Below are 26,279 nucleotides of genomic sequence, written 5' to 3'. Positions count from 1 at the left end.
ACATGACATGGCGACGACACGAGAGGAGACATATACATAATTATAGAAAAGAAACAAAAAGGAGGGGCCAAAAAGCACCGCCACTAAACCCAAACTTTATCCCCAAGTTCGTTCATGATCAGGCCTTGGGCTTGACTAGACAAAAAACGGACCCAGGCCGGAACTCGAAGGGCAAGAAACAGACAAGCAGGTAGACAGGCAGAGAACAACGGTAGACGCGTCACCAAGATTGATACTGCATCGACACCCTTCGACTCGATCTCCCACCACCACCTGCTGCTACTGACGCCACTCCTCCAAATCCCAGACCTCCCAGTCCTTCTCCAAGTCCAACTCCAAGGTTCCTCAGTGTCAAATCCAATGATCCCAACCACACTGGCTGCACTTCGCACGCAATTGTTCCCAACAAGCCGCCATTGCTTCTCCCATGGCGACCGCCGTCGCCACCTGTGCCCGCCGCCAAACTCCTTTCCGCCCTAGTAGCCAGACTCCCCGTGCTCCCGATTCGCTTTGGTGTTGATACTAGTTGTGACCCATCATTATTACCATCCTCGCTACCCCCGGCCCCGCTGCTATCACTCCCGTCATACCCCCACCCCATCCCATTCAACCCATTACTGATTTTCCTTCGTAGACTTCCCCATTTCCTTATCGACGGGCTTTCAACCCCGTTGTTCCAACTTGCACTGGCGCTTCTTCCCCTCACGCCTGCTCTCAACGTATCCTTGATTCCATGAACTGCCATCCTGCTATACCCCAGTCCGAACGCGTTCTACCGCTCCGGAATGGGCGTCTTGGCCAGTCTTCCGCCCGCACTCACCCTCTTCTGCAGCCTTGCTTCCTTCTCCTTTGCCAGCTTACTATCGCCGAGATTAACAGCGCCAGACCCGCCACCCGAAGCCGAAGAAAGCGCACTAACGCCATCGTACGAAGAACCGTAGCTTGTTGTTACCGCCGAGGTACCGATAGACTCGACGAGGGCGCGACGGCCACGCTTAATTTCAAGATAAGTTTGTGCGGCGTGGCTGAGGGGAAACATGGGCGGTGCAACGGGGATCTCAGCCCCGTTCTGGATCAGGAGTTCGGCGACAGGAAATGGGACCTGTTTATCAGGTCCCGTGGTCGAGGATCCAGGGGTGCCTGGAGAGGGAGAGGGGGTCATGGGGTTGGGTGAAGGAGGGGCCGGGTCGGCGGCGGCCAGGGCCAAATATACGGCGTGTGTACCCCTAGACTTGTCCGTTATATTGGGGTTGGCTTTGAGCGCGAGGGCGTAGATGACTTGTTGGATCTCGTTCTTCTTGATGGCTGCGAGGAGCGTCTCTTCGGCAGTTGGATACCGGGACAAGGTCGAGGATATTGGTTCGACGAATGCGCGGTCGACATACTTGGCCGTGATGAACCGAAGTCGTTGCTCCCGCGAAGCTTGTGGTACCAGCTTCTGTTGAGGGTCCAGGCGTGCCTCATATACCATGTTGGACACTCGATTTCCAACGAGCATCAAGAGCTCAATAATGTCCGGCGTAAACGATGTCGTGTCCAATGTGAGTGACCGGACTTTGCTGATATGCGTGCCAAGAGATCGGTGAATACCACTGCACTCGATGCAAACAATAATCGCCAGGTTGAGTGACACCCATTCGACCTTGTTGCTGGAGCCACAGTCTGCACACCACGAGTTGCCTTGGTCGTTCTCCCGTAGCATCTGGAGGAGCCGATCTGGGCTTTCGTCAAAGCTGGGTGCACGAGCTGTGCTAGGGCGAGCACCGACAGTCGTCCTCCTAGAAGGGATCGGGCTCAGATTCTGGTTGCTGTGGCCATGGAAATGGTGATGGTGGTGATTAATGGACGAGCTCTTGCCCGTCAATACTGAAGCGATGTCTCGCCTGTCGAAATCCGAGTGTCCTATAGATGATGGTGGCGGCTTCATATCCTTCAGGCCGCGCCCTTCCACCGCGCTTTGTAATGCGTTGTTGATAGCCATAATCCAGCTATTCATATCTTCTTCCGATGTTGCTTGATATACGCGTTTGAACTGTGGTGTGATAACTTCAAAACAGAACCGGCGCTCTGCGTTTCGAGCCTCTCGTACGGACGCCAAGCGCAGATCGATCGGATCCATGTGCAAGTCTAGTCTCTGCTTCCAATTACTGTATTCCGAAAGCTTGCCCTGGTCAAGCACAATCCAAAACCTGCATAATGTCAGTCCAGTCGTTCCACGAAATTTGGGGATAAGCAAACTACTCACTTGTGCCAGCCTTGTTTGTTGAGAGCTCGGGGATCAACATGCCCACCAGGCCGGTTAAGAGCCCACAAAAGTCCCTCTTTCCTTTGTGTCATGTTCTTGTCCGCCGCCAACTGGCTCGGATCCTTTTCTTCCAGGTCTCGAATACCCCGAAACTTTGTATTTTGTTGCGGGCTACCCAGAGGAGGTGGGAGCCCAATAAGACTCCCCGGCGACCTAGACAAATCGGTTTGTGGTGGTTGCGCTATTCCTGGTGTGATGGCCGACCGCAGCTGTGATCCTGTGCTGTCAGCGCGACCCAACTCAGACTCTCCATAGGACGCAGTTCCATTTTGGCCAGTTGAAGGACTGGGCCCGGACGATGTAGAAGGAGGCTCTGGCTCGGCATAAGCAAGGTTGCCCTTCTCCAGCAGCCTTCTCTTCTCTTCTCTCTCCCGTCGTTGATACTGATACGTCTTGTCCGCCTCTTGAACTTCTGTCGACAGTGCCTCAAGCTGTGGAAGGAGCCCCTCCACCTTCTTGGCCGTGGTGAGAAAAGCCTTTGCTTGAGCGTCCGCGTACTTTGTGAGATGGGAGAGAATTTCCTGCTCTTTGCGGCCTCCAGAAAGATCCTGCATGAAGGAAGAATAGTCGAAGCGCTTAAGTTCGAAGTTTTTGCGTTTGGTTTGGTATTTCGAGTCGCTCTGTTTCGCCTTGACAGAGTCGTGTCGCTGTCCCAAGTAGCGACTGACATAGGCGTAAAAGTCTTTACTCTCCTCCTCAAAGTCACGCTTCTTGGCTTCAGCTTGCTTGATATCCAACTGGTATAGCTTATTCATAGGGTCGATTACGATCTTTTGAAGATTTTGGGTGTTTTGCCGCTCGAACCTCAAAATTTCCCAGGCAATCTTGTCGAAGTAATGTTCAATGGCGGGCTGGACGGCGTTGGCGTTTGTCGACGAGACGTCCCTCAAAGCTTCCATAAACTGTAAAAAGGCGTCGTTGGCTTCCGTTTGCGCGGCGTACACTTGCTCGGCCCGCTTGATAAGTCGCTTCATCTGCATTCTCATGTTACCCGTCTTTTGTTCCAGGGCCTTCATCGTGGCTCGGAAGACGGGCCCGTCGTCAGATACCGACACATCCTCGCCGGGTCTCGGACATGGCACATCGACCTTGATGGGCTCTCTAACGGTTTGCGGCGGCTGAGGCGATTGAAGACCGGGCGGAAGAAGGCTAGGACCTTGATCAATCATGGGTAGATTCGGGGATGCCAAGAAGATTTCATCCTGCTCCAATGTGCTGTCGATTCCGGGACCCAAAGTCTGTACTGAGACCGCTCTGCCTTTTGGGGGGACGCTGAGAAGGGGAGGCGAGGGCGAACTAGGCTGACTAAGCCATGGCGAGTAACCTTGAGACTCGTTAATTCTTGTAAACAGGGGGAAAAAAGGGGGTCTGTATAGGGGGTTGAGGCAGGAACGTACTGCTTGTTACAAAGAATGAAAAGCTAGCGAGGGTGTGCAGTTTGTGCGCACGAGGATCGTACTCGACGAACTAGGCAAAGTTTCAGCAGATGTCCAGAAAGCACCAGCAATGGGGGAAACACAAACGCTGCAGAAGTTTCTCCAGCCGCCGCCCTTGTCTTCTGTGGGCTTGGGGGGCTTCCATTTCCACGTCCACTCAAACGATACCGAGGGGCTGCCGTCTGTCGCATAAACACCGACTAGCTCGACGTTTGCGTTCTTGTGAAGATTCGGGTCGGCCTCGAACTCGCGTGTAAGGAGGTTCTCAACCTCGCGGGGGGTGGAGCCGTAGACGAAGGTCAGACCATTGATTTGTGTATCGGTCAGACCGAGGGCCTCGAGGGCGCCGGCAGCATTCTGAACCACCTGATGTGTTTGGCGTACGACGAAGGTAAAGGTAAAGACGAGCTCGTCATCGTTTGTGAGCTTGAGTAAGAAGGTCGGAGGGCAACCTGGACCGGTGGACTCGGTATCCTGGTCTTCCTGTCAGCTTGGAGAAGGGTCGAGTTTCGGTTGGGGAGGCATTGCGCACCTGAACAAACTCTATCGGGGAGTTGTCGCCTAAGGAGCGGGATACTGATGCTCGTGTAGCTGGGAATGCATTGGGAACAATGTTGATCGAGGTGCGCTTTCGCGGACTAGAGATGACGAGAGAAGAGATGGATACTGTCAGACAGAAGGAGGGCAGGTCAGCGCTAAGTCAACAACTGCAGAAGCAGATCCAGCGCAATCCTCGGGTGCAATCTCGGTGAATCGTGAGACTGTGTGTCAGCCAGCATGGCCGGGGCGCGAGGGGTCGGACGGCGGGCGGGACAGCCACGAGGCCAGCCAGCCGGGACACATGCAGGGACGGGCGGCGCGTCTCTCACAACGGCCCGGGCGAAGGAAGGGATTCCACCAAAGTTGCCATTCGTGTGTCGTAACGAAGTGTGGTGGTTTTGGTTGGCGCAAGCAGACAGAGGACGACTGGATATGGACATGACAAGACTCTCGAGAGGAGGTGAAGGAAACCAAACATACATCGATTCTGGTCTCTAAGATAGACGGGTGTGCCCTCGTCGGGCGTGCTGCTGACCTGACCCATCTCGACAGCGCGATAGTGCAGAGTGCGGCAGCAAGATGTCAAACATCCAGATTGGGGGAGGGGGGGGGAATTGAGGCTGCCGGGCGCGATGGGTTGGCCGGAGATAGTCCGTCGTCTCTCTTTGCTGTTGCCGAGTTTCGTAGTCCGTTCACTTCTCTCGCTAGGTCGCAGTCTCGCAGGTGTCGGTTCGCGCGCGGCGCAGTGGATGGTGGATGGCCGGACAGGGCAGTGGTGCAGGCGGGCCCAGGCGGGTGGACTTTCCAGACTGCGCTAGGTAGTCTGTCCTGCCAAACTGGCGCTAGCGGGACTGTGTGGGTTCCTTTTGTTTGGCGGGGCGGATAAAGTGACCGTGTGCCTCGATAATGTGACCGTATACTAGCCAGAAGGGGCCGCCCCACATAGTGCAGAAGATGTTAGCAAATGCTAGCAAATGTCAACCGTACTAAAATTTTGTAGTGAGTAATATAAGTATGTATTTATACGTCTGGTATAGCTTATAGAAGCTGGACTTATATATAAATAAGATAGTTAGAATCGTATAGAAATCTAATCTTTTATTATTATACGTAATAATTTAGAATTATATAACCCGCTCCCTATATTATACTGTACGGCTCTATAAAAGTATTAGCGGTTTATTATTACTCTATATATGTAAGGCTATTATTTATGAGGTTACGATTATTAGCGGCGCTATTACTAATATAGTTAATATAGTATTAGGAGGTAATTAATTCGTATTAATTATTATTAATATATTAATTATATTTATAAAATTTACAATTTATACCTCTTACTACTAATTAATTTATATTATTATAAGCCTCAATTTCTTAGGAGGATGAGGCTAGCGAGTAGGCGTATTGTAAATTGGATTATATTATATATTTATATCCCTTTGAGTACCGCCGCTTTATAATAGAAATTCGAAATAGGCGTTTCGTAGTATAGGCTATAGCCTATTAATTATTAGGGTATTACGTTGTATTATTATTTTATTAGGATTGTCTTCGTTTACGAACTTTAGAAATGCTATTTGTAATAGTTAATACCGGTCAATTTAATATACTTTTATTAATTAATAATCGGAGAAGGAGGATTTATAGTATCGGGTTTAAATTATTAGTATAAATCGACGTAAGGTATAATAAGAATTACGTTAGGCCCTACTAAAAATAGATAATAAATTTCGTATTAGTAAGGGAGATTGTACTATATTCGAAATCGATTAATATATTCTAGTTGGTAAAAGGGCGGATTATCTTTAATCTATTTCTCTATTAAATTAATTTATTCTATAATTAATTCGAGGGTAGCGAAGCTCACTAGATACCGTAGTCGCTATAGTATATTAATACTATACCACTATATATTTTTAGAAGTTTATTTAACGTATATTGTAGCGAACCGCTCCTTTAATCGACTTAGATTCCCTTTAATAGTATTAAATAAAGTAGTTAAATTGACGAACCGATTCTTAAATAACTTCTTAAGGATGCTGTAAACGCCTTTTATATATAATATAACTCTAATACTGAAATTACAATGCTACTTAATATAGAATACTATAAATTCTTGTATAATTAGTAAGTAAATTTTTAATAAATATTCAATTAGTATTATAAAGACCGAATTAAAATAATTAATAGAAAATGTAGGGGGAAAAGACTTACGCTTTTAATTAGGGAATTCTATTATTAAAATTCGCTAGCGCTCTTAAAATTACTTGTTCGAATTAGAATAAATTATAATTGTTTAAATAGAGAGAATATTATTAGTATTATCGAGCTACATCCTTTTAGAATTAGGCGGGGTATAATTATTAAATTAATCGATTAATATATTTCGAATTGCTTTGTTAAAATATTAACAATAATCTTTTACTATAAATAACTTTACAATAATAATACAAATTTAATTATTATTATTAATAGGATTAATAAAATTACTATTAATTTTATTAATCCTATTGTCCCCGCGGTCGTAATTTTTATTATTATTGTAAAAATAATTACCGTTACTGCCTCGATTACCGAGCGTTGTGCTATCCAATGTACTAATCTATTTTTTTTTAACGTTAAAGGCGATATTCTTTATGATGTATTATAGGTAAATTTGGTATTAAGTATTATAATTGAAAATAGCGCGGGCGGCTCTCTTAAATGTGTAATTATAATTTAATATTATTATACTCGGTTTAGCGATATTCTTATCGGTAAATAGTCTTTTGAGGACGTATAGAACCTAATAGAAGGATTCCTCCTTTTCGCTACTTAATAAGTAATACTTAATATTAAATGTAGTATATATATAAGTAATACTGTAAATCTATAGTAGAAATATATTAAACCGGTTTATTTTGTAAATATAATTTAAAAATTATATTTTTAGGTTCTTCCTCTACTAATTAACGTATTAATTGTATATCTAAAATATATAATCGATTAGACGGTCGTTATTATATATAAAAAATTTACCCTTCTTACCTCCCTTATCCCTATTACTATCCGGCGTACTAAATTTATCGCTGTTATTTTTATAATAAAGCTTTATAAATATTGTAAAGTCCGATTATAGAAAATTGAAAAATTATTAAATAAAAATAAACGCACCCGCCTTCGCAACTTTAGTAATAGCTAATATATTTAATATATTATAATTCTTAATTTTAATTTCTAGAAAATCAATTTATAAAGTAATAGTAATATTCCTAAATATATTTTTAGGTTATTTCCTATACTTAAAAATATTCTCTATAATTTAAGGAATCCTCTTAAATTAATAGTAGTTAAGTAAATACCCTACGGTATTTAAATTTAAATTATATTTATATTAGTACTAATTATAATTAAATTTCTAAATACTGCTAAATTTCTTATATCTTACAACTTTTACTTTCTACTTACAACCCTTCTTACTAAATTTCAATAAATTATAAATACCCTTAGGGATATAGCCGGCGTATTTATTTTTACCCTTACTATATACGAAATTATACCGAATTAATTTATTATCGACCTTATTATTACTACAATTCGACGTAATATAAAATCCCTCTACCTTAGTAATAGTATTAATATCGTAAAAAAGAATCTTATAATTAAGCTACTTGTACTTATAAAAGTAGTATAGTTATAAAAGAATTTTATTATCGCTACTATTATCCTCGTTATTAGAAATTTAAATTATAGTAGGGGCGGGGGAGGGGGGGCTACTAATAAGATTAATTACGCTAGTCTTAAATTTTGAGGGGTTAATAAAATAAACGGAGCGGAGTATTTTAATAATAATAAATACTATAGTAGCGGGATAGCGATAGTAATAATAAGGTATAAGTGTATTGTGAGGTACGTATTTAATCTCACGGATATGTTAGGGATGTATACTTATGTTGCTTATTGTAAATTTTTGGTGCGGTTGGCATTTGCTGATATACTGTATGGGGCGGCCCTTTTTGGCTAGTATACGGTCACATTATCGAGGCATACGGTCACTTTATCCGCCCCGTTGTTTGGTAATGTGGTTCACTTCCACTTTGGTCTAAGGTATGATGATGGTGCTGCTGTTGCCCGCTGGAACGACGCCCGGGCGGGACAGGACACATTGATGGGAGAGAGAGTCGAGCGGTAAAGTATGTAGAGGTACCTATGTAAACAACGGTCGCGGTTACGGGGACCCAGCAAGGTGAGGCAAAAGAGAACCGCGCAGGAAGTTCACTTGTCGTCGATCTCTCCTGGTGGTCGGGTCAGGTTCGTCTTTTTTTTTTTTTTTTCTCTCTCTCTTACAGTACCTACCGGCAACCCAAGTCAGGGACAGGAAGACGGCACAAGACAGCGAGGCACACATGGGCACACAACCTACCTCTACATATGGTAAGAGCCGCCGGTCAGTACCAGTAAGTAGTGGACATGGATACGAGCCCAGTCTGGATTGATGGGGACGGCCACTTGACTGCAATTTAACAAGGGACGTCAACGACCAGGCAGGCGGCTCTCCAGTTGTAGTCGGCGGTTGAGAGCGGTGGTTGCGACCGATCCGGATCGATTCCACTTGCGGCACACGGCGGGGTTCAATTGGAATCCAATGATGGAACCCAAGTCACCGAGTCTTTGCTGGCAATCGACCAACAACCCTGATGGCCAAGAGTGTTGCTCTGCCAGGGGCAGGTGGATATGGATGCGCGCAGACCTAGCACCCGACTGCAGACGTGAAACTCGTCCACACTGTTAACCCTGGGGTTGCTGGCTGCGATTTCTTTCTTGGATTCGAAAGAGAAGTGCCAAGGGGAAACAGCGACAGAAAACAGAAAGAATCCGGACAAGTCTGGGCGCTGATGAATTCCGTACAAGTACCGAGATGATTGTCGATGCTGTGCAACCAACACATCCGAGTTATCCAACGGTTTTCTTTTCCGATTCATCACAGACGAACCACGCAAGCGCCGAGCAGTTGGGTCATCTGGCAAAGACAAAGAAAGAGAGGAGCTTGTGTTCCTTTCAAAAAGCTCGTGATAGCCCCATCCCCCCCAGGGCATCAGCCTCCCCATGGCCCATGCCCATGCCCCCCTTTCCCTTGGCATCACCCGTCCCTGGCGACGCGTACCTGGAGTTATTGTTCCGGCATTCAGTCACTCTGTCTCGGAAGGCAAGATGGGAAGATCGATGGCCGGTGGCAAGTCCTTCAACAACCAATCGAAGCTAACACGGAAACAAAAGTAAAAAAAGTGTGCGGCGCCTTTGGTGTAGATCGCACAGGTTTGTGACCCAGTATCTAGAGCCAAGTTTCGGAACCTCCAACTCGACATGTGCTTGTTAGTTATAGTGTTGGCGCATGGTGGGCCAGAGGACCGTGACCATCTATGACCGTGGTTGGTGATGATGTCACGCTCCCTCTCCAAAGCAATAACACCAAACTTGATGATTTTAACATGTGTATTGACTATATATGGCCCAAAAGACCAAGAGCAAAAATAGACCAACGTCTCCGGGCTGATAAGCAGCTCTGCCACACCCAGCAAGCTGTGTGCCATGATGGATATGTTTCTTCATTTCCACTAGGACCCCACGCTGTTCTGATTCTCCTCCGTTGATACGAGGCGCCGAGTTCCGTTGCCTCGTGTTGAGGGGGTGCGTAGTCTGTGGTATGTTGCAAGGTTGGGTACAGGGACAGCTGCTAGGAGATGCTAGTATTACCACTCCCAGCATCGATGCGTCAAAGTGGACTTTTGTCATCCATCCTCTTGAAGTTCTGGCTGCTCTGATGTCAATATTTCAAATCAGAACAATGAGCCTCAAACACAGCCCCCAATGATTTTGTACACTAAATATCCGACCGAGTGTTTGTTAATTTCGCCCTTTTGTCGAATCGGCTGCGTTTGTCGTCGTTGGACATGTTACAGAATGGAATGGTGGAAAGACTACAGCAAGCATCATGCTAGAACATGCTTGCGAACCTCCGCTGTTACGAATCAAATCCGCTGAAGAAGCACAGAAAGTTCGGCGTCATCCGCCGGGCAGCGTATCCCATCACAACTTCCATTCAAGAACACCATGATAGAGGTAGGTACCTCTAGTCTACTAGTGTAGGTAGTCTAGGGGTTGTTTGCAGGGAAGGGTGCACGTGCACATATGACGTTTCTGGCCCTCAAGCGCTACCTACAGGTACCCGAGGAAATTGCACAAGGGACCTACGGGATCAGACTCCCACCCAGTCAAACCATTCCTTTGCACTAACAAACCAGCATGGGCCGGACTCCTTCTTACTGGGCCGTCACTGTGCACTTGCGATAGTGTAGCGAAAGGAAGCCGACTCCTTGGGTAGGTAGGTTCCCCAGCTCTCTTCTCCAGGGGAGAGGTCCCTTGGCCAACGAAACCACATTTTTGATCTTGCATGATTTAAACGCCAACCAACAACTAACTTCGTTACCTTCGTTGCACCAGGTACCTACTGCCGTCCGCTCATACAAACTAGTACCTAAACCTCTTGTCGTGTCTTCACTTCTTGCCCGTCCCAGACCGTGTGAATCAATAAGGGGGAAAACACCCCGATCGACATCATCGCTGTCCCAAGCTACCGAATACGCGCCCAACCAAAAAACAATGAAGGGACTTCCTTGAATCGGGACCACCGACTTGTGACGACACGACGACCTACTTTCTCCTTCGTGAACCGGTCGACAGGCCACCAACCACCAGCGCAACAGTTGCCAGCGCACCCAACACAACTTCTTCCACCATGTCGGGGTCTACGCGACACTCGTACGCCTCGAACCGCCGAGTCGATAGCATCCAGAGCGTCCGCAGCGTCACCAGCGACGAGGAAAGACGCAACAGTCGCATACAGGCCTCCAAGGCCCGCCAGACCGCCGTTAGCTATGATGAGGCCTACTCGTTTGCCCTCCGCGTCGCCTTCCTCAACTACCTGTTACAGCCACGCAAGAAGCGCAAGGAATATGTCGCCGTCCCCAAGCCCGTCCACCGATCGCATAGCTCCAGTGTGAGCGAGCTCATGAAGGACTTTGTGCCCTCTGGCTCCTCGTCTTCCATGAAGCTGCCGCATGGCTTCCGTGGCCAGCTAGAGAAGCGCATGACCGCCGTTTTGCAAGGCACCGAGAGACTGCCCGGATACAATGACGCCGCCGTCAAGCGCACCTTTGGTGTGGCATACACCGCTTTTACCCAAAGAGACTTCCAAAAGTCCATTGACAAGGACCGCAAAGTCGAGCCGCTGGTGTTGATCTTCTACTCGTCCGCCATCAAGTTCCATAGTGCTGGAAAGTCCCCCGATGACTACCACTGGAGGTCACTCGTCGACAGACATTTGGCCATGTTTGTCCGCCTGATTTCCAGCGTTATCAAAGACATTGGCAGCGACCGCGATGACCTTCTGGCCCGCCTAAACACACTCGAGAACAAGCTCTTGACCAACGACCAGAATCTGTCCTTGGACAAGGGCCAAGAGAGTTCAACCTTTGTTGAAGTCGAGGTGCCCCTGAGTTACGAGATCAAGGACATGCCCATGGTTCTGTTTGTTGCCAAGATCTTTGGCTTGCCCAACTCGCAGGTTCAGAATGACATTGACAAAAACATGACCACATGGACCGAAGAGGCGGCCCTAAAAGACTTCAAAAACTACCAATTCAGATTGTCGGCAAACATGGCTGGTACTCTGCGAAAATTGGACTTTGACGTGGATGATGCATTTGAGGACTGGAAGAGAACCGAGACCCAGCAATTGGCCCAAATCTTTGCCGAAATTCTGAGTATCCGTCCAGATCTCAAGACCGGCTCCGGCTCGGATAAGCCCCTCCCACTACGGCCCATGTCGCTTTATTCGGAGGATCAGGCATTTTCCGACTTGAGCAAGATGCTTTCGAACCGCAGCTCGGGTAGCTTTGGCTTTGATCCGTCGTCTGGCTTCAGCCCCATGTCTCCTGACGATAATTCCAGCATTCGAAGTGTGGACGAGCCGAGTTATACCTTTATGCCAGTAGACCCACGGCCCGTCTACAAGACTATTCTACAATATGTCATGTCTTACGACCAACTGCACTCTGAGGAGTTCCCCTTCGCAGAGGAGTCCATCGAGTTTTTGACCGAGTTGGCCATTAGATGGCGCATCCCCCAGTTTATGCGCCACGTTACGCTCGTCGAGGTTGCCGTACGAAAGTTCCTCGATCAAGAAATTTCCACAATGCAGCTTGATGCTTGCCTCGACTTTGTCAAGGAGGCTCAGCCGGAGCCAAAGAAGCCGCCCCCAATCAACTTTTTCGGCGCCACTCTTTTTGATGTTGAGCCAGGCCGATGGACAATGACGGATTTTGCGGGCTATCAGCAATCCATAAAGGACCTCCATGACGCTTTGTTGCGCGAACTCTACACGCTCTTGATTCAGTGCTACCAGCCTAATCCACCATCAGTCGGTGTTGTAATGTCGGTACTCACGAATCACGTCCAAAATGACCCTACATATACCGAACGCCCAGACGAAATGGCCGAATATACCCAGCATCTCGAGAACGGACTGCGTCAAAAAGCTGCCGAGGTTTACCGAGGTTTCCTGGATGCCAACATTCCTTCCAACATGGAAGACTGGAACTTTGCCCATGTCGTTAAGCTCGGCCAGGCTGTGGTCGGTCTTGCGGAGAAGATTAAGAAGCGATATCGCAAGAACCCCGAAATCATGGGTGCTAGTCCATTTAAGGTCCTGGTCGAGACCATTTTCCCCAGCTTTGAGGAAGATGCACAAGAGTTCATCAAGCGTGTCGTGGATATGAGCAAGACCCGCGGTGAGGAAGGCCAAATCGATGTTCAGGACGGCTTCGATTTGTACAAGGAACTTGTGGAGATTAGAAAGATGCACGTCGAGTCTTTACCTGGAAAGCCCTTTGCTTTCCACATCGAAAGCCTCCTCGAAGACTTTGTCTGGCGATGGATTAGGAATGCCGAAGCTAGAATGACCGACTTTGTGGAGCAAGCGATCAAACAGGACACCTTCCAGGTCAGGACGAACGACCCCGACGATATCCCCACCGATGAGCAACGCCACAGTGTCTCCATCATCGACACCTTTACGCTGTTCACCCAGACCGTCAACCAGATTCACCAGCTTGACTGGGATGACGAGCTTCACCACGCAAAGTTCATGACTGCACTGGCCAAAGCCTTCTCAGCAGGCATTGGTCGTTATTGCGAGATTGTGGAGCAGCATTTTGCCAAAGAAATGGACCGTCAGACTCCTCAAGAGGCCGCTGCTAGCAGGTCGGCGCAAGATCGGTTTCTTCAGTACGCCAAGGATGCGTGGAACTCGAAGGACAAGGTCGAGCCTTTCCAGTTCTATCCACAGGTATGTACCACACATTGTGAGTTCCTAGTGTGACTGTAGGCTAATTCTTCGTGTCAGTCCTTTGTCAAACTCAACAACATTGAATATGCCATGCAAGCGCTGGATAAGCTAGAAAAGACCATGAACGTAGACGGCTGTGCCGAGGCGATCCGCCGGGTCGAAGGCATCAAGCCCCTGGTTAGGAAAGCAGGCAAGTATGTGTTCACGATCAAGATCGTAGAGGCCGAGGACTTGAAAGCATGCGACCCCGGTGGGTATAGTGATCCGTACGTGGTTCTGTGTGACGAGTACCAAAAGCGTCTGGCCAAGACGAGAATCATCATGAGGAACCTCAACCCGAGGTGGGACGAGTCGATCGATATTACCGTATCGGGCCCCCTTAACATCATCGCCACCATTTGGGATTATGATACCTTTGGTGACCATGATTTCGTCGGGCGTACCTCGTTGAAGCTTGACCCCGTGCACTTTAGCGACTACCTCCCCAGAGAGTTCTGGCTTGATCTTGACACCCAGGGAAGACTGTTGCTGCGTGTGAGCATGGAGGGCGAGCGTGATGATATCCAGTTCCACTTTGGCAAGGCCTTCAGGCACTTGAAGAGAACTGAGCGTGACATGGTTCGCAAGATCACCGACAAGGTAAGTCGAACGCCGCGTCTCTTTCACCTTGTCATCAGCAGCAATAATACTAACAGCAGTCCTAGCTGACCTCCCACATCAACCACTCCCTTTCCCACGACACCCTCAAGAGCCTCCTCAGCCGAGGTATCGCCGCCTCTATGGCCAACCTCTGGAAAAAGCGACAATCTACCGCACCCACCGTCACTGCCCAAGACGTCGAAAACACGCTCCAGCCGCTCTTCACCTACTTTGACGAAAACTTTGCCATCATGAAACAAACCCTCACGGACGCAACCATGGTGGCCGTCATGACGCGTCTCTGGAAAGAAGTCCTCATGGCCATCGAAAACCTTTTGGTGCCCCCCTTATCCGACAAACCCTCGACGCAAAAACCCCTCACCCAAGCCGAGATGGACATTGTCTACCGCTGGCTCGAGCTGCTCTTCAACTTCTTCAACGCCAAGGACGCCCACACAGGCGAAGTCCTCGGCGTGCCCTCGGACGTGCTCAAGTCGCCTAAGTGGCACGAGCTCGCCTCGCTCAACTTCTTCTACTTTGACTCGACCGAGAACCTCATTCGCACCTCGGAGCGCATGGCAGCCGCCAACGCCCAGCGCGCGCGCGAGCAACAACAGGCTACTGCCGCCGCCGCCGGAGCCGGTTCCCGCATGTCTGCTCCGCCCCAACTTCACTCCAATAACCACCACAACAGCAACTCCCTAGCCCCGCCTGGCGGGATGACTGGCGCAGCAGCCATCGGCGCCTTTGGCTCCCTTGGCACCATTCGTCGCGGCAAGAGTATCATGATGTCTCGCAACCTGGGAACTATGCGCCAAGCCAAACTGGAGAAGCGCAAAGAAGCGCAGGCCGATCCGTCAGATGATATGATTCTGCGTATTCTCCGCATGAGGCCTGAGGCTGCGCATTATTTGAAGGAAAGACATCGGCAGAAGGAGAGGATGGCGGCGGCGGCGGCGGCTGCCATGATTGTGAGACAGAGCGTGAATCAGAAGTTTGGTCTTGGTGCTGGTTTTGATAATGGTGGTGGTGGTGGAGGACTGAGGGTGAATAAGCGGCAGAGTGTGGTGCCGCCGGTGCCCAAGTTGCCGTTTGGGGCGGGGACGTCGGGGGGGCAGGTTATTGGTGGAGGACAGTTTGGGAGGGGTGGGAGGTGAGTACCTCTATGTTGTGAGTATGTGAGTGTGAGTGAGAAAGAGAAGGTCTGGTGATATGAGGGGGAGGGGGATGGATGATGGAGAGGCGGAACGAAAGATGATGGATGATGAGAAAGGAAGGAAAGGAAGCAAGGAAGGGAAGGAAGGAAATGGATTACTTAATGGGTCATTTTGTCGTTTTGTTTATTCCACATTTCTGTTCTTATACCTATGATTATCTGATATACCATATCCGCGCACTGGAAGGGGCGGGGAAGGGGAGCAAGGGGCCGGGTTGGAAGGGAAATAGCGTGTTTTGTTTTTTGTTATTTCCTAGTTAGGTTCCGCTAGCTGATGATATCATTCATATCCTTTTAGATCAGTTGTTCTTGTCATTCATTATGTATTATTTGTATTGCTATGTACTACCATAGTTGCTGGTGACGGAACTGAGAGTGATGAGATGAGAGAGAAAGTGAAAGTAGTGGGGATGATGATGACGATATATATAACATTGGGGTCTAGGAAGGATAGTTAACTTTGTAGCAACTAGTTCAAATACAAGCTTAGTATACTAAGGAGTTATATGTGTGAAGAGAGGGGGGGGTAAGAGGGGTGGGTGGGTGGGTGAGTAAGTGAGTGAGTGAGTGCGGGGAATTAGACTACTACTACTTGTTGGTTGGGAATAAGTGAGAAAAGGGTGAGCAGAGGGTGAAGAGAGAGTCAAAACAAGGAAAAAGGAAAAAGAAGCAAAAAACAAGTACCATGTTTGCTGTAAATGTGGCACAGACGGGAGCAAAGTTGGACGGTGCCTTCAAACCAAGGAAAGACATTTACGTGTGAGTAAATACAAGCAAGACAACAAAGGAAATTTCTGCATTACCTAGTCTAGTCAATCGGATGAATTGATGATTCTTCTTCCTTGATGTTCATCTTAACTATACTACTTACTACCACTATTTCCCAAGAGAAACGCTTATAATTCAATTCAATGCCTGGCTGGTTACCTATAATCATCCATTCCATGCTTAACCCAGTAAACAGACGTATGTATATATAATAATGCTGATTTGATGGATGCTGTTTTCCTCCTCTTTCTCCTTCTCCTCCTTCTCCTTCTCCGTCTTTGTAAAGGGACATAACTGACTGACTGATGTAAAATAGGTTTCCCAGGATCTCATTTGGGGGAACCTTCGCTAAACTGCCTGCCTGCCTGCTTGCCATGTTTCGTTTTTTCGGGCTCCAAAGGGATGAAAATTATAATAAAAGGATGGGATGGGAGGAGAACCGTAACAAGAGATGATAACGCCAGACAAGACGTCAGACGAAAGGCGGGTCAACTAACATGTCCTTTCATCCCCTCTCAATCGTGAATAGAAATCAGACTCCTTCAATCCTTCACCGACACACCCGACACCGCACTGGAGCTACTCCCAATGACGGTCGGGGTATCTCCATCCACCGCTGGATCATATTCCTCTTCTCTCACTGCTTTAGTCCTGGTCTTGAACCCCCTCTTTTTATGACCGACCACCTCAGCAACTTTGTCCTTGGGAAGTTCATCCTCATCCTCATCCTCCTCTTCTTCCTCCCCATCACTATCACCATCCCTGGAACTACCAGCGTCATCACTCCCACTGATGATATCATAAACCCCTCTTCCCCTTCCCCTCTCCTCAGCACCAGCAGCCTCCGCGTCACCCCGTCCTGTAACCAACCCTTCACTCTCCGCCCCTTCCTGAGGAATCTTCTCGTCCTTCTTGATGTACGAATCAATGATATAGTACTGTAAGGCGTTCATGATGAGCGGGAAAAGCATCATGACGAAAATGATTTGCAGCCGTTCGTTTCCCTCGGTCCAGCCGAGGGCCCAGTCGCCCACGCGCGAAATCCAGGGGAAGACCATGAAGATGATGAGCACGCAGAACTTCATGCCCAAGAGGCCGATGAAGTAGATGATGGATTGCTTGAACCACCAGCTCCAGCGCGGTTTGGTGCCGGGTGGGGAGTGGAGGGGGGTGTAGTTGCCGGATTGGAGGGATTCGGGAGGTTGGCCGAGGGGGGTGTATTGGAGGCCGCGGGAGAGGAGGCGGACGATGAGAATGAGGATTGGGATGCCGAGGGTTGTCTGTTTTTATTTCTGTTAGTACGGTGGTTTGTTCCAGTGAGAAAAGACAAAACGAAAAAAAGAAAAGGAAAAGGGAGGCGAAGGGAAGACAAACATCAATAGCCAAGTTCAACAAGTAGAACGAGCACGGATTGGGCGTGTACTCGTCTTCTCCTCTCGCACTCAATAACCCATATTCCACAGCGCGCTTCACCATCTTGGTCCCCACCGCCACTGCCACCGGATCCAACACTTTGATTTCAAACTTGCCGCTTGTCAACATGGACATAAACACATTGGCGGCGTGCACCAAGACGCTCCCAAAGACTTGTTTCGACACATCAAAGAACCAGATCTTGACCGGTCTTTGTGGCCGTTCGCGCCAGCGCTTGTAGACTAGTGATAATAGAGCCAAGCAGCCGAGGGCAATTTGGACGAGGATGGCGAAAGGGCCGAGTAGGCGGCATTCGGTGTTGTTGTCTGTTTGATGAGCCATGGGGGAGGCTTGTTGTGATGTTGACGACGTAGGTTGCGATGTGGGAGTCATGGTGACGGATATAACGGTTCCGGTGGGAGCAGGCGGGTTAACGACGTGAGGAAAGGTTTCGAATGGTTGTGGTTCCGTGTCTTGGGCGTCGGGATCGTCGAGTTGGGTGTCTACTTGCGGGTCGACAAAGTAATCGGGACGGGTATCCGCACCAGCAGCTGCCTCGCCACCTAGACGACGATGGAGGCCGTCGACTGTGCCGATGCGCAGACGATGGTGAGAGGGTAGGGTACCGCTGGCTACTTTCACAACCGGTGTGTCAAGGCGGATATCAACATTGCGACGCTGTCCTGACAAAGATAAAGGCGGTGATGCGCTGAGGGGAGCAAGACCCGGCGCTAAGGGTCCTGGAGGTGGCGGTGGTTGAAGAGAGGGAGGAAACATTTAATGGTGTGTAAGTCTGGCGGGTTAATTGAAGATTAAGGTCTTGGATATTTCCGAGACAGGTTTCTCCCAACAGAAAAACAGGGTCGGGAGGCGTCGTCGTCGTCGTCGTCAGAGACGATCTAGACAAAAGAGGGGCGCTCGAACACGGTGACGTTGCTGTGTGTCGCACAATAGTCAGATGGTTCAAGCGGCTAGAGGTAGACTCGTCCCGTGGTGATGGTTTCGTTCGACTCTAGGTGATTGTAGGTCACGGTACTGTCGGGACTGGTTTGGTGTAATGTTGGTTTGATCGGTGCAAAGTTCCGAACAAGTGGACTTGTCAAGTTTCAGCCGTTCGGTTGTTGAATCCCAGCTTTCCACTTTTGAAACGTTGAAACGTTGAGTTGGAGAAGGAGCAGGACGATGACGCTAAGCGCATTCAGTCGCATTCGCAGTCCAGCCACTTGGTTGATTTTGGTTATCGTTTTCCGAAATCGCATGTCAAGTTTTGTGTGTATTTCCAAACCGGGAAATGAGACAGTCAGTACATAACAACCAATGTCGCGTATCACAGCCGCCGTTAGAACAAAGCCCTGGTTTGAATCGAATTCAAGAGCGAGGAGAGGTGACGCCGCCTGTTCCTGCGCTTACAAGTTACAGCACAGCACGTCAAGGGCGGAGGCGATGCACAGCAAGGTCCCGTACTTACCGTACCGTCATAGGCCAGTTGCATAGTCGCATGTCGACTTGTTATTGGCTGTTGATATTTCTCTGGCCTTACCCTACAGTGGAGCCGTACAAATATTGCCTGAACGGGATCCACTTGAGGACGGGTGTATCAAGATGGATCCACAACCTAATTGCATGGCGGCTCCGCACCCAGGTCCGCTCGGCTGCTGGATATGCTTCCCGTCGTCTAAAAACACGTAACGACATTTTGGCCATTTCAGCCTCTGTCCGTCACAATCCTAATTCTTTTTAGGCACCGTCGGGAGTCCAGATGAAATGAAGCTGAGGAGTTGGGACGAATGTGTGTTGTGTGGTTATGGTACGAGCATCAGGTGAAACCGAAGGACGTGAGATGGCAGATTCAATCTCGTATCATGCTGGAATAGTTGCATCTTGCTGTTCTCCGTAGGGACATTGCACGCAAGACAAAAAACTTGCATGTGCTGGCGGACCGTGGCGAAAGCAGGTGGCTTAGATGCTCAGTTCACATACCGCCGTCCCGCATCAAACATCTAACGGCCGACCTACAGGGCTGAGAAGCATGCCAGGCTTGCTTCGACATTGAATCCACACGCGTCACATGGCTCAGCCGCCTGACAGACGTCATTTCACTTTGGCTATGATATGTGATATCCTTGTGCCGAGTGTTATTTGAGTCGCGTAAAATTTGTCTATCAAGGTTCACGGGCAACAACCATCATCAGGGTGCAGGAAATAGGTGGATTCTGAGCGAGCGTCTGACCAAGCAGTGGGACAAAGCCAACACTCCAAAATACAGTGACCAATGGGTAATGACTAGGTTTGCAATTATCTCGTCGCAATCTCCTCTCACGGCTTCTTGCGCCATGGGGATTCTGTGTCGCCATCTATTCAGTTGTTCCCGCATCCCAATGCCAGTTCAGTAGTTGGAAAGTCATGATGCAATCCTCCCCTAGGATAAAGACAACCGGGGAGCAAAGGAAGGCCAGCAGCAAAGCGGCCATGAAAGCATTGCGCGCGCCCAGGGGCTTTTACAGCTGAAGCCCAACGTAAAAGAGTATAAAAAGCAAAAACAGTCCATCAAACCATCACACCTATAACCCCGTCGCATTCCCCCATGCCAACGCAACAACAATGAGGGAGCAGCGCCAAAAATAACAAATCGATCCGTGAGAAAACGAGTTTAATGATGATGTATGATGTTTCGGTAAGAGGCTTCGTGATGAGAGGAGTATGGCAAAGGCAACACAAAGCCTATCGCCAGAGCCGAATCCGGCCACGTGTACGAGATACTGCGCGTCGTTCGTGGAATCTCTTCTGTTGTCATTCGTACACTGGGGGATCCAATTTGTGATAACAAGGGTTTATCGTTTAGGCGCACTCTGGGACGGTGGGAAGCAGCTTGCGCACGAAGTGAGGGATGGAGCTCCGCGCGTAAAAGGTCAACGGCGACCTGTCCTTCTTTCGGGTCGGTCCCGGCGGCGATGATCTGCTCGAAGCAGCCGGTGGTGCTGATCTACTCGAAGCCGGTGTGCTCGGCGCCGTCGTGCGCGGCGCCGCCCTGGTCTTGGAGGAGGAAGTATTCATAGAAGACGGGCCTCCAGACGATCGTTGTCGAATTCGGAGGCTGTCCGTAGGCCCGTCTAACTGTCAATCGATCCCGTGTTGCCTCTTGATGCGTTCTAGATTCTCCTTGCGGGCATCGAGGTCCTCTTTTGTCTTGTTCATCTTGTCGGGCTGATGGTATAGTACTGCATAACGGTCAGCGGGCCCTTAGCATGGCGACCATGTGAGGTCAGGGACACAAGCACATACCAACGAGGTAGCGGTTCTGAAAGTTGTAACCATTCAACTTGTCGCACGCCTGCTTCGCATCCATTACGTCCTCATAGACAACGAAGGCAGTGCCCTTTGTGTTGCTCGCAATGCCCTGGCGAACTTGACTATAGCCCAACGTGTCAGTGAGAGGACGACATGATGGTCGCCAGGGACGGGATGCCATACCGGATAGGTCCGTACTTTCCAAAGAGGTCGAAGAGCTCCTCCGGAGTTACGTTGTAGCTGTCGAAACATGTTAGTCCGTGACATGTCCATGACATCTTGACGACAGCGAGGGAGGCGATGGCGTACCTTAGATTCTTTACGAACAAAGCTCTGTTGTGTAGATGCCAGGGGTTAGTCATGCTCAATGGTAGATGTCTAAAGTTGACGTGGGACAGGAGGGCGATTGATGGAGGGACGTATAGGGAATGTAGCCAAGTAGCTGTAGGTAGGTGTAGGCAAGGTGTGTATGTGTGTGTACCGACAGGCGGCGGGCGGGCGGGCAGGCGATCGATAGGACGCCCGTGGACGGCAGGGTGACCGCAAAGGGACTCGCGGACTCACCGATTCACTTCAGGGCCAAGTTTGTTGGCGCGACTCATATCTCGATGTCGATATTGGTAGGGCTCGACTCGGGGAAACTAATTGTTGGTGATGGGTAGGGCGTTCAAAGAGGGGTGTTTCAGGCGACGAAGCTGGAGTGGTGGTGGTGGTGTTCAAGTGCAAAGTGGAAATGGCGAAAGAGATAAGTGAGGCTGATGCGAGACTGGACGGGTGGACGCGGGAGGGATGAGGAGAAAGTTCGAGTTGGAAACGGCCACAGGCGGGTGGGGCTGCTGCTTTCTGCCTAGCCTGCCCACGTGACGCCACCAAGCAGGGTCAGTGGCCTGCCTGCAGTGCGGTCGGATGCCTGGCAGTGGAAAGATAGCAGAATGGTCAGCTGGCACCAACGCATACGCCTGTCTGCATGTGAGTTGCGCTGCACGCACATCAAAACAAGCAATGATCAATTCGTCCAACCTTCCAAACACAGCGCGCGTCCAGGGTCCTGGCAGCCACAAGCCGAGTGTTTGATGCAGGATCGGTCAGATAACGCCTCGAGTATTTCATCCCAATATTGGCCTGAAGGTAACCTTGGTACTTATTGTCCCACTGCGTATTTGCACGCAAACACCCGCCTGCGGAGACAACTTCAAGCAACGTGGCTCATTATTATTCATTTCTGCCAAATTTTCACATCTCATTTTGGTATCCTAACAAGTAGATAACTGGATATCCGCCCCGATTCCCGATCGCTTTCCGACGACGGGATTCTCGGGATTAGCAGCTATTGGAATCCGCTAAAGTTCGATAAGATAACCGGACGGGGTTACGAAACAATGATTTGCACTTATCCCTGGACGAGATATTCAAGTGATCATGCCTCACTATTCCGTCACCTCATACCCTGTCTACGATGAAGCTCTTGGTCTGGGATAAACTGCACAGGATTCGCAACCTCCGGAGTAACTCTGTCCGACAGTTTGCGACCTTGTCACAACAAAACGAACACTCAAAGGTCAAGACAGACAGACTACCTACCTAGACCAAATAAGGTTTGTTTACTTTGTCCCCTAGCCCCTTTTTTCTGTGCGTTCCCCACCTTTTTGGGGCCTCTTGGTATGGAGAAGGCCGGGAGACACCCGACGAACCTCTGGAGTCTGTCTCTTCGTAGCCACGCTGACCCTTGTCTGGGCATCATATCGAGTTGTCATTTGCTGGGGAACTGTCCACTGTTGTTCAGATTACCTGTACATACCTCTATCACGACATCGAGCGGCGACTGGCAACTCTGATTCGTGACGGCTTCCTTCATACCTGGTTTCTCTCATTGCGACATCTCGATCATGTCTGAGACAATGACATCAGACTGGGATTCTTCACCGGAATAAGGGAGCCGTGGAATGCCAAATCGTTCTAGAAGCCAAGAGCGTCTTGGCTATCATTTTAGTGTAGCTCTCAAAAGAGGGCCAAGGGGTCTCTCCTTTGACTGTTGGCGATATCGTTACTAGACTTACTCGGCCCTGTCAGCGCACGGCGACACGCCTTTCAGACGCGTCAAGCGGTCAAGAGATTAGAATCCATTGGCGAACAACTTTTGCCGGGCGTGTTAGATATAGGAGGTCCCTGGGTATAGCAAGACCGGCCGAGAGCTGCTACCTGCTCATCTTCGTTCCTTCGGCATCTCGGGTGAATGTCAAAACTTATGGTCCAGTGTCAACAAACATATTGACCTTTTGTTTTTCACGGCCGTTGAAAATGCCACTTACAACCCTGACGCGCTAGTGCACAATTGGTGTTTCATTTCCGTTTTGCCTCCAGTCGTTGAAAGACGCTGAGAGTCCCAATTCAGGGACCAATTAAGCCATGACTCCAGTCCCGTCCGCCCAAAGACCGCCAACAGTGAATTACTAACCCTGGATACTGTTTGTGTACTGTAGCGCGTTTCAGCGGGCAGGTACCCGCGAACCTCGACAACGCACTTGCACTGCAGGGCTGAAATCGCATCGTTGCCTCCACTTTTCGTAATCTCGAGCTTCGACTTGCTCCCAACTGTTTCTCTTTCCATCCATCATTCTCTCCTCCTTGGCTTAAATTCAACACGTCAATCTTCTCGCTCTGTAATTCCTGACTAGTTAAAGTCTGTTCTTGTCACCACCAACTCGCAATTTCAGCTGCGTTGTAACCATCACGAGAACGGTTCCCGTCAACAAGCTGTGTTCGAATACCGGGAGTGGACGATGCCATCCGTCACCCATGAGAGGATCCCCTCGGCCAAGAAGAGGAGGCGAGACGATGTCGAGAATTCGTACACTTCGGGTAACATCCAGATTCCATTGTATGCGGACTACATGTCAAACCTCCCATCGCCATCCCAGCTCGCTGACCCCTTCTTCCTCTACTCCAGCTCCCACCCAGCCCTCGACACCACACGCGGAATCCTAGCCGACAAATCCTCCTACGCGAATCCCACCATGCATCAGCCTTACCCGCCAACCCTGCGCAAGATAATACCGATCGCCATCAACAAGAAACAACGCATGTCCGTGTCCGATGAAGTCCACCACCGAGAGGACAGCCACCACGGCACGCGAGCCAAGCCCAATTCTCCAACTGCTGCTTCTCATCCCCACCACCAGAAACAACCCGCTTTGCTGTCCAAGATCAAATGTCTAGACAGGTGTCATATTTGCTTTCGAAAACCGAGCAAGAAGGCCGACCTGGATTCGTACGCCGACTGCCAAGGTTGCGGCCAGCGTACGTGCTATGTATGCATGAGGCAATGTCCCGGATGGACATCGAGTTTCCATCATCAAGGGCAACATCACCATAACGAAACCGGAGAACAAGAAGCGCAAGTGCAAGATATTCCCCTGGCGAGCTCAAGTCCTGAGAACTCGTTCGCGATGCTGGATGCGGATACAGAGACGGAGGTGGACTTGGATGAGGTCGCCGAAAAAGAAAGATCAAGGCTAAAACCAACGACTACTGGATGGCATGCCGACGGCCACCGGGAAATGATATGCGGTCATTGTTGCGAAGAAAGAGGGGCCAATGGGGATGTGGTGTGTTTGGGCTGTTTACCTTCCTTTGGGGGATGACACGGCATACATCTCAGGACTCGACACGAACAGTCTGAGCAACAAAACAGACTGCCTCCGGATTTGGATCAAGGACTTCTGTAATACTGCTACTGCTCGGCCATGAAGATTACGGACGATATGATTTGAGGTACCGCTGTCAAATCATTGGGCTCTGCACGAAAGGAAGAAGTGGTATTGTATGGAGGGATAGGAGAGTGATAGAACCAACCATCTCATGGTTGTTTCAGAATGCTCTCTTTCCCTACCCGACTATTGTAAGCCGAGGGAAGGAATATTGGACGACATCTCCCGCGGCTTTATTCCATCAATAAAGGAGATGGAATCTGGAACCTAAAGAAACGCCAACGCCCCGTCATTCCAATGAATGATAACTCTAGGATGGGGCTCTACCATTGACGGCATTGCTTGTACAAGAGAAAAGGCACAAATGAGCGCGGAGGTCTGCTCTGCTTGGAGGAAGCCGAATGCTGACCCAATTGTGGACGGCCACTCACAGCACACTGATGTTGACCTTGTGGCCCGTAACGTTTTCGCCACTACGAGAAGAACTTGCCAAAGGACGCATTCACCTCTTGGGAACCACAGTTTTCTTATCAACGAAAGAGAGTGGAAGATACATCCGACGCCCACTTTAACCCCTAAGTCTGGTATACTTAGCCACATCCGAGAGGAAATGGACAACCGACAGAGAACCAAATTGTAGGTTGGGTGTACCGATGATGTTGAGTGGAGGAGGAGCTTAAAGGATTTCAAGTACTGGAAGTACAAGAACATACTCTGCCGCGTCCACTGGCGTGGTACATCCACTAGCTATCAACCTTGCACGAATAACCACCTTGACAGAAACGGGTTACGTTCAATTGCTTGGGAAAGCTCAGTCTTGGACTTAACCTCAAGGGATTTTTTTGACCTAGGACAAAACCCTGGGCAGACTAGGCTTAGGAAAAGTGAAGGCGTACAGGGAGAGAAAAGGAATTAGAGGGGAGAATTGGAGGTGTGCGAAGCAAGCATTGGTAGTCATTAGGGTCTTACTTGCTTCGACACTCATGGCTGGCAGCAATGAGGTCTCACCAGACAGATTCTGAGAGAATTGGGCAAAGGATACAGTAGCATGATAAGTATGACGTTGAAATGAAAGTTGATAGCATATGGGTCTGTATAGTAGCAAGTCTATCGGTCATGTTTGAGCATGGAGTATGAGGACGGTTACGGTAAAAGAAAAGGGATAGAAATGAAAATCGGACCTCATCATGAAAATTTATATATGATATGAGAGAGCATGTTGGGCCTGTCGTGATTACTTGGAACATTCATTGCAAGCAGCGAGACAAGCATAACATAACACTACACAATGAGACGGAACTAACCAAGTACTTATCGTAACCGACCTCCCTCGCCTCATTATAGATATAAATAGATGGTTGAGTATTGTCTTCGCCTCCTGTTTTCACTTCCTCTTTTTCATCCCCTCTTTCATGCACACTTATTAAGAAAGGACACTCCATTATCAACAACATGATGCATCAAACCTGAGCTTAGTACATAAATTAGCAGCCCAAGTCGAATATAGATCTGAATTGCAAGCGTTTCTTGTTTCCCTGTCTTTCTATATCTTTTCCCCCTCGCTCTTCTTTTCCGAGGG

At 49.0% G+C, this 26,279-nt stretch overlaps 6 protein-coding genes across 6 annotated transcripts; 2 read left to right on the top strand and 4 right to left on the bottom strand.

The window, feature by feature from the left end:
• Window positions 1-571: 571 nt before the first annotated feature.
• Window positions 572-5,039, bottom strand: B0T23DRAFT_354432 (uncharacterized protein). Its single transcript, XM_062836127.1, has 6 exons — window positions 4,762-5,039; window positions 4,274-4,407; window positions 3,829-4,215; window positions 3,703-3,772; window positions 2,246-3,629; window positions 572-2,189 (listed from the first exon to the last, which is right to left on the bottom strand). Exons 1-6 carry the CDS (start codon window positions 4,823-4,825, stop codon window positions 773-775), a joined length of 3,456 nt encoding a protein of 1,151 aa, XP_062696200.1. The 5' UTR covers window positions 4,826-5,039; the 3' UTR covers window positions 572-772.
• Window positions 5,040-10,700: 5,661 nt separating this feature from the next.
• Window positions 10,701-15,465, top strand: B0T23DRAFT_354430 (uncharacterized protein; the record flags this gene model as incomplete). Its single annotated transcript, XM_062836126.1, has 3 exons — window positions 10,701-13,669; window positions 13,727-14,308; window positions 14,374-15,465. Exons 1-3 carry the CDS (start codon window positions 11,060-11,062, stop codon window positions 15,463-15,465), a joined length of 4,284 nt encoding a protein of 1,427 aa, XP_062696199.1. The 5' UTR covers window positions 10,701-11,059.
• Window positions 15,466-16,751: 1,286 nt separating this feature from the next.
• B0T23DRAFT_96817 (vacuolar membrane protein-domain-containing protein) lies at window positions 16,752-18,739 on the bottom strand. The gene is made up of 2 exons (XM_062842065.1): window positions 17,667-18,739; window positions 16,752-17,572 (listed from the first exon to the last, which is right to left on the bottom strand). The coding sequence occupies exons 1-2, from the start codon at window positions 18,480-18,482 to the stop codon at window positions 16,835-16,837; spliced, it is 1,554 nt and encodes a 517-aa protein (XP_062696198.1). The 5' UTR covers window positions 18,483-18,739; the 3' UTR covers window positions 16,752-16,834.
• A 1,128-nt stretch (window positions 18,740-19,867) lies between these two features.
• On the bottom strand, window positions 19,868-20,176 carry B0T23DRAFT_403001 (uncharacterized protein; the record flags this gene model as incomplete). The annotated part of the gene is made up of 2 exons (XM_062838739.1): window positions 19,868-20,059; window positions 20,138-20,176. The coding sequence occupies 2 exons, from the start codon at window positions 20,174-20,176 to the stop codon at window positions 19,868-19,870; spliced, it is 231 nt and encodes a 76-aa protein (XP_062696197.1).
• A 646-nt stretch (window positions 20,177-20,822) lies between these two features.
• On the bottom strand, window positions 20,823-21,355 carry B0T23DRAFT_394129 (uncharacterized protein; the record flags this gene model as incomplete). The annotated part of the gene is made up of 4 exons (XM_062838110.1): window positions 20,823-20,923; window positions 20,988-21,115; window positions 21,177-21,233; window positions 21,303-21,355. 4 exons carry the CDS (start codon window positions 21,353-21,355, stop codon window positions 20,823-20,825), a joined length of 339 nt encoding a protein of 112 aa, XP_062696196.1.
• A 2,146-nt stretch (window positions 21,356-23,501) lies between these two features.
• On the top strand, window positions 23,502-24,801 carry B0T23DRAFT_96757 (uncharacterized protein). The gene is made up of 2 exons (XM_062842063.1): window positions 23,502-23,871; window positions 23,941-24,801. The coding sequence occupies exons 1-2, from the start codon at window positions 23,774-23,776 to the stop codon at window positions 24,632-24,634; spliced, it is 792 nt and encodes a 263-aa protein (XP_062696195.1). The 5' UTR covers window positions 23,502-23,773; the 3' UTR covers window positions 24,635-24,801.
• Window positions 24,802-26,279: the final 1,478 nt, after the last annotated feature.

This window comes from Neurospora hispaniola, assembly GCF_033458365.1.
Source record: "Neurospora hispaniola strain FGSC 10403 chromosome Unknown B0T23scaffold_2, whole genome shotgun sequence".
Taxonomy (NCBI): domain Eukaryota; kingdom Fungi; phylum Ascomycota; class Sordariomycetes; order Sordariales; family Sordariaceae; genus Neurospora; species Neurospora hispaniola.
Note: the sequence above shows the minus strand (reverse complement) of the source record. Positions and strands in the feature narration are given on the sequence as shown.

Bases quoted from the DNA above. Each gene is read 5' to 3' on its own strand.
- B0T23DRAFT_96757 (XM_062842063.1), top strand. From the start codon at position 23,774: ATGCCATCCGTCACCCATGAGAGGATCCCCTCGGCCAAGAAGAGGAGG. The intron at 23,872-23,940 runs GTATGCGGACTA...CCTCTACTCCAG, and splicing joins GGTAACATCCAGATTCCATT to CTCCCACCCAGCCCTCGACA.
- B0T23DRAFT_354432 (XM_062836127.1), bottom strand. From the start codon at position 4,825: ATGGGTCAGGTCAGCAGCACGCCCGACGAGGGCACACCCGTCTATCTT. The intron at 4,216-4,273 runs GTGCGCAATGCC...CAGGAAGACCAG, and splicing joins CCCCGATAGAGTTTGTTCAG to GATACCGAGTCCACCGGTCC. The intron at 2,190-2,245 runs GTGAGTAGTTTG...GACATTATGCAG, and splicing joins AACAAACAAGGCTGGCACAA to GTTTTGGATTGTGCTTGACC.
- B0T23DRAFT_96817 (XM_062842065.1), bottom strand. From the start codon at position 18,482: ATGTTTCCTCCCTCTCTTCAACCACCGCCACCTCCAGGACCCTTAGCG. The intron at 17,573-17,666 runs GTTTGTCTTCCC...AAATAAAAACAG, and splicing joins TGTTGAACTTGGCTATTGAT to ACAACCCTCGGCATCCCAAT.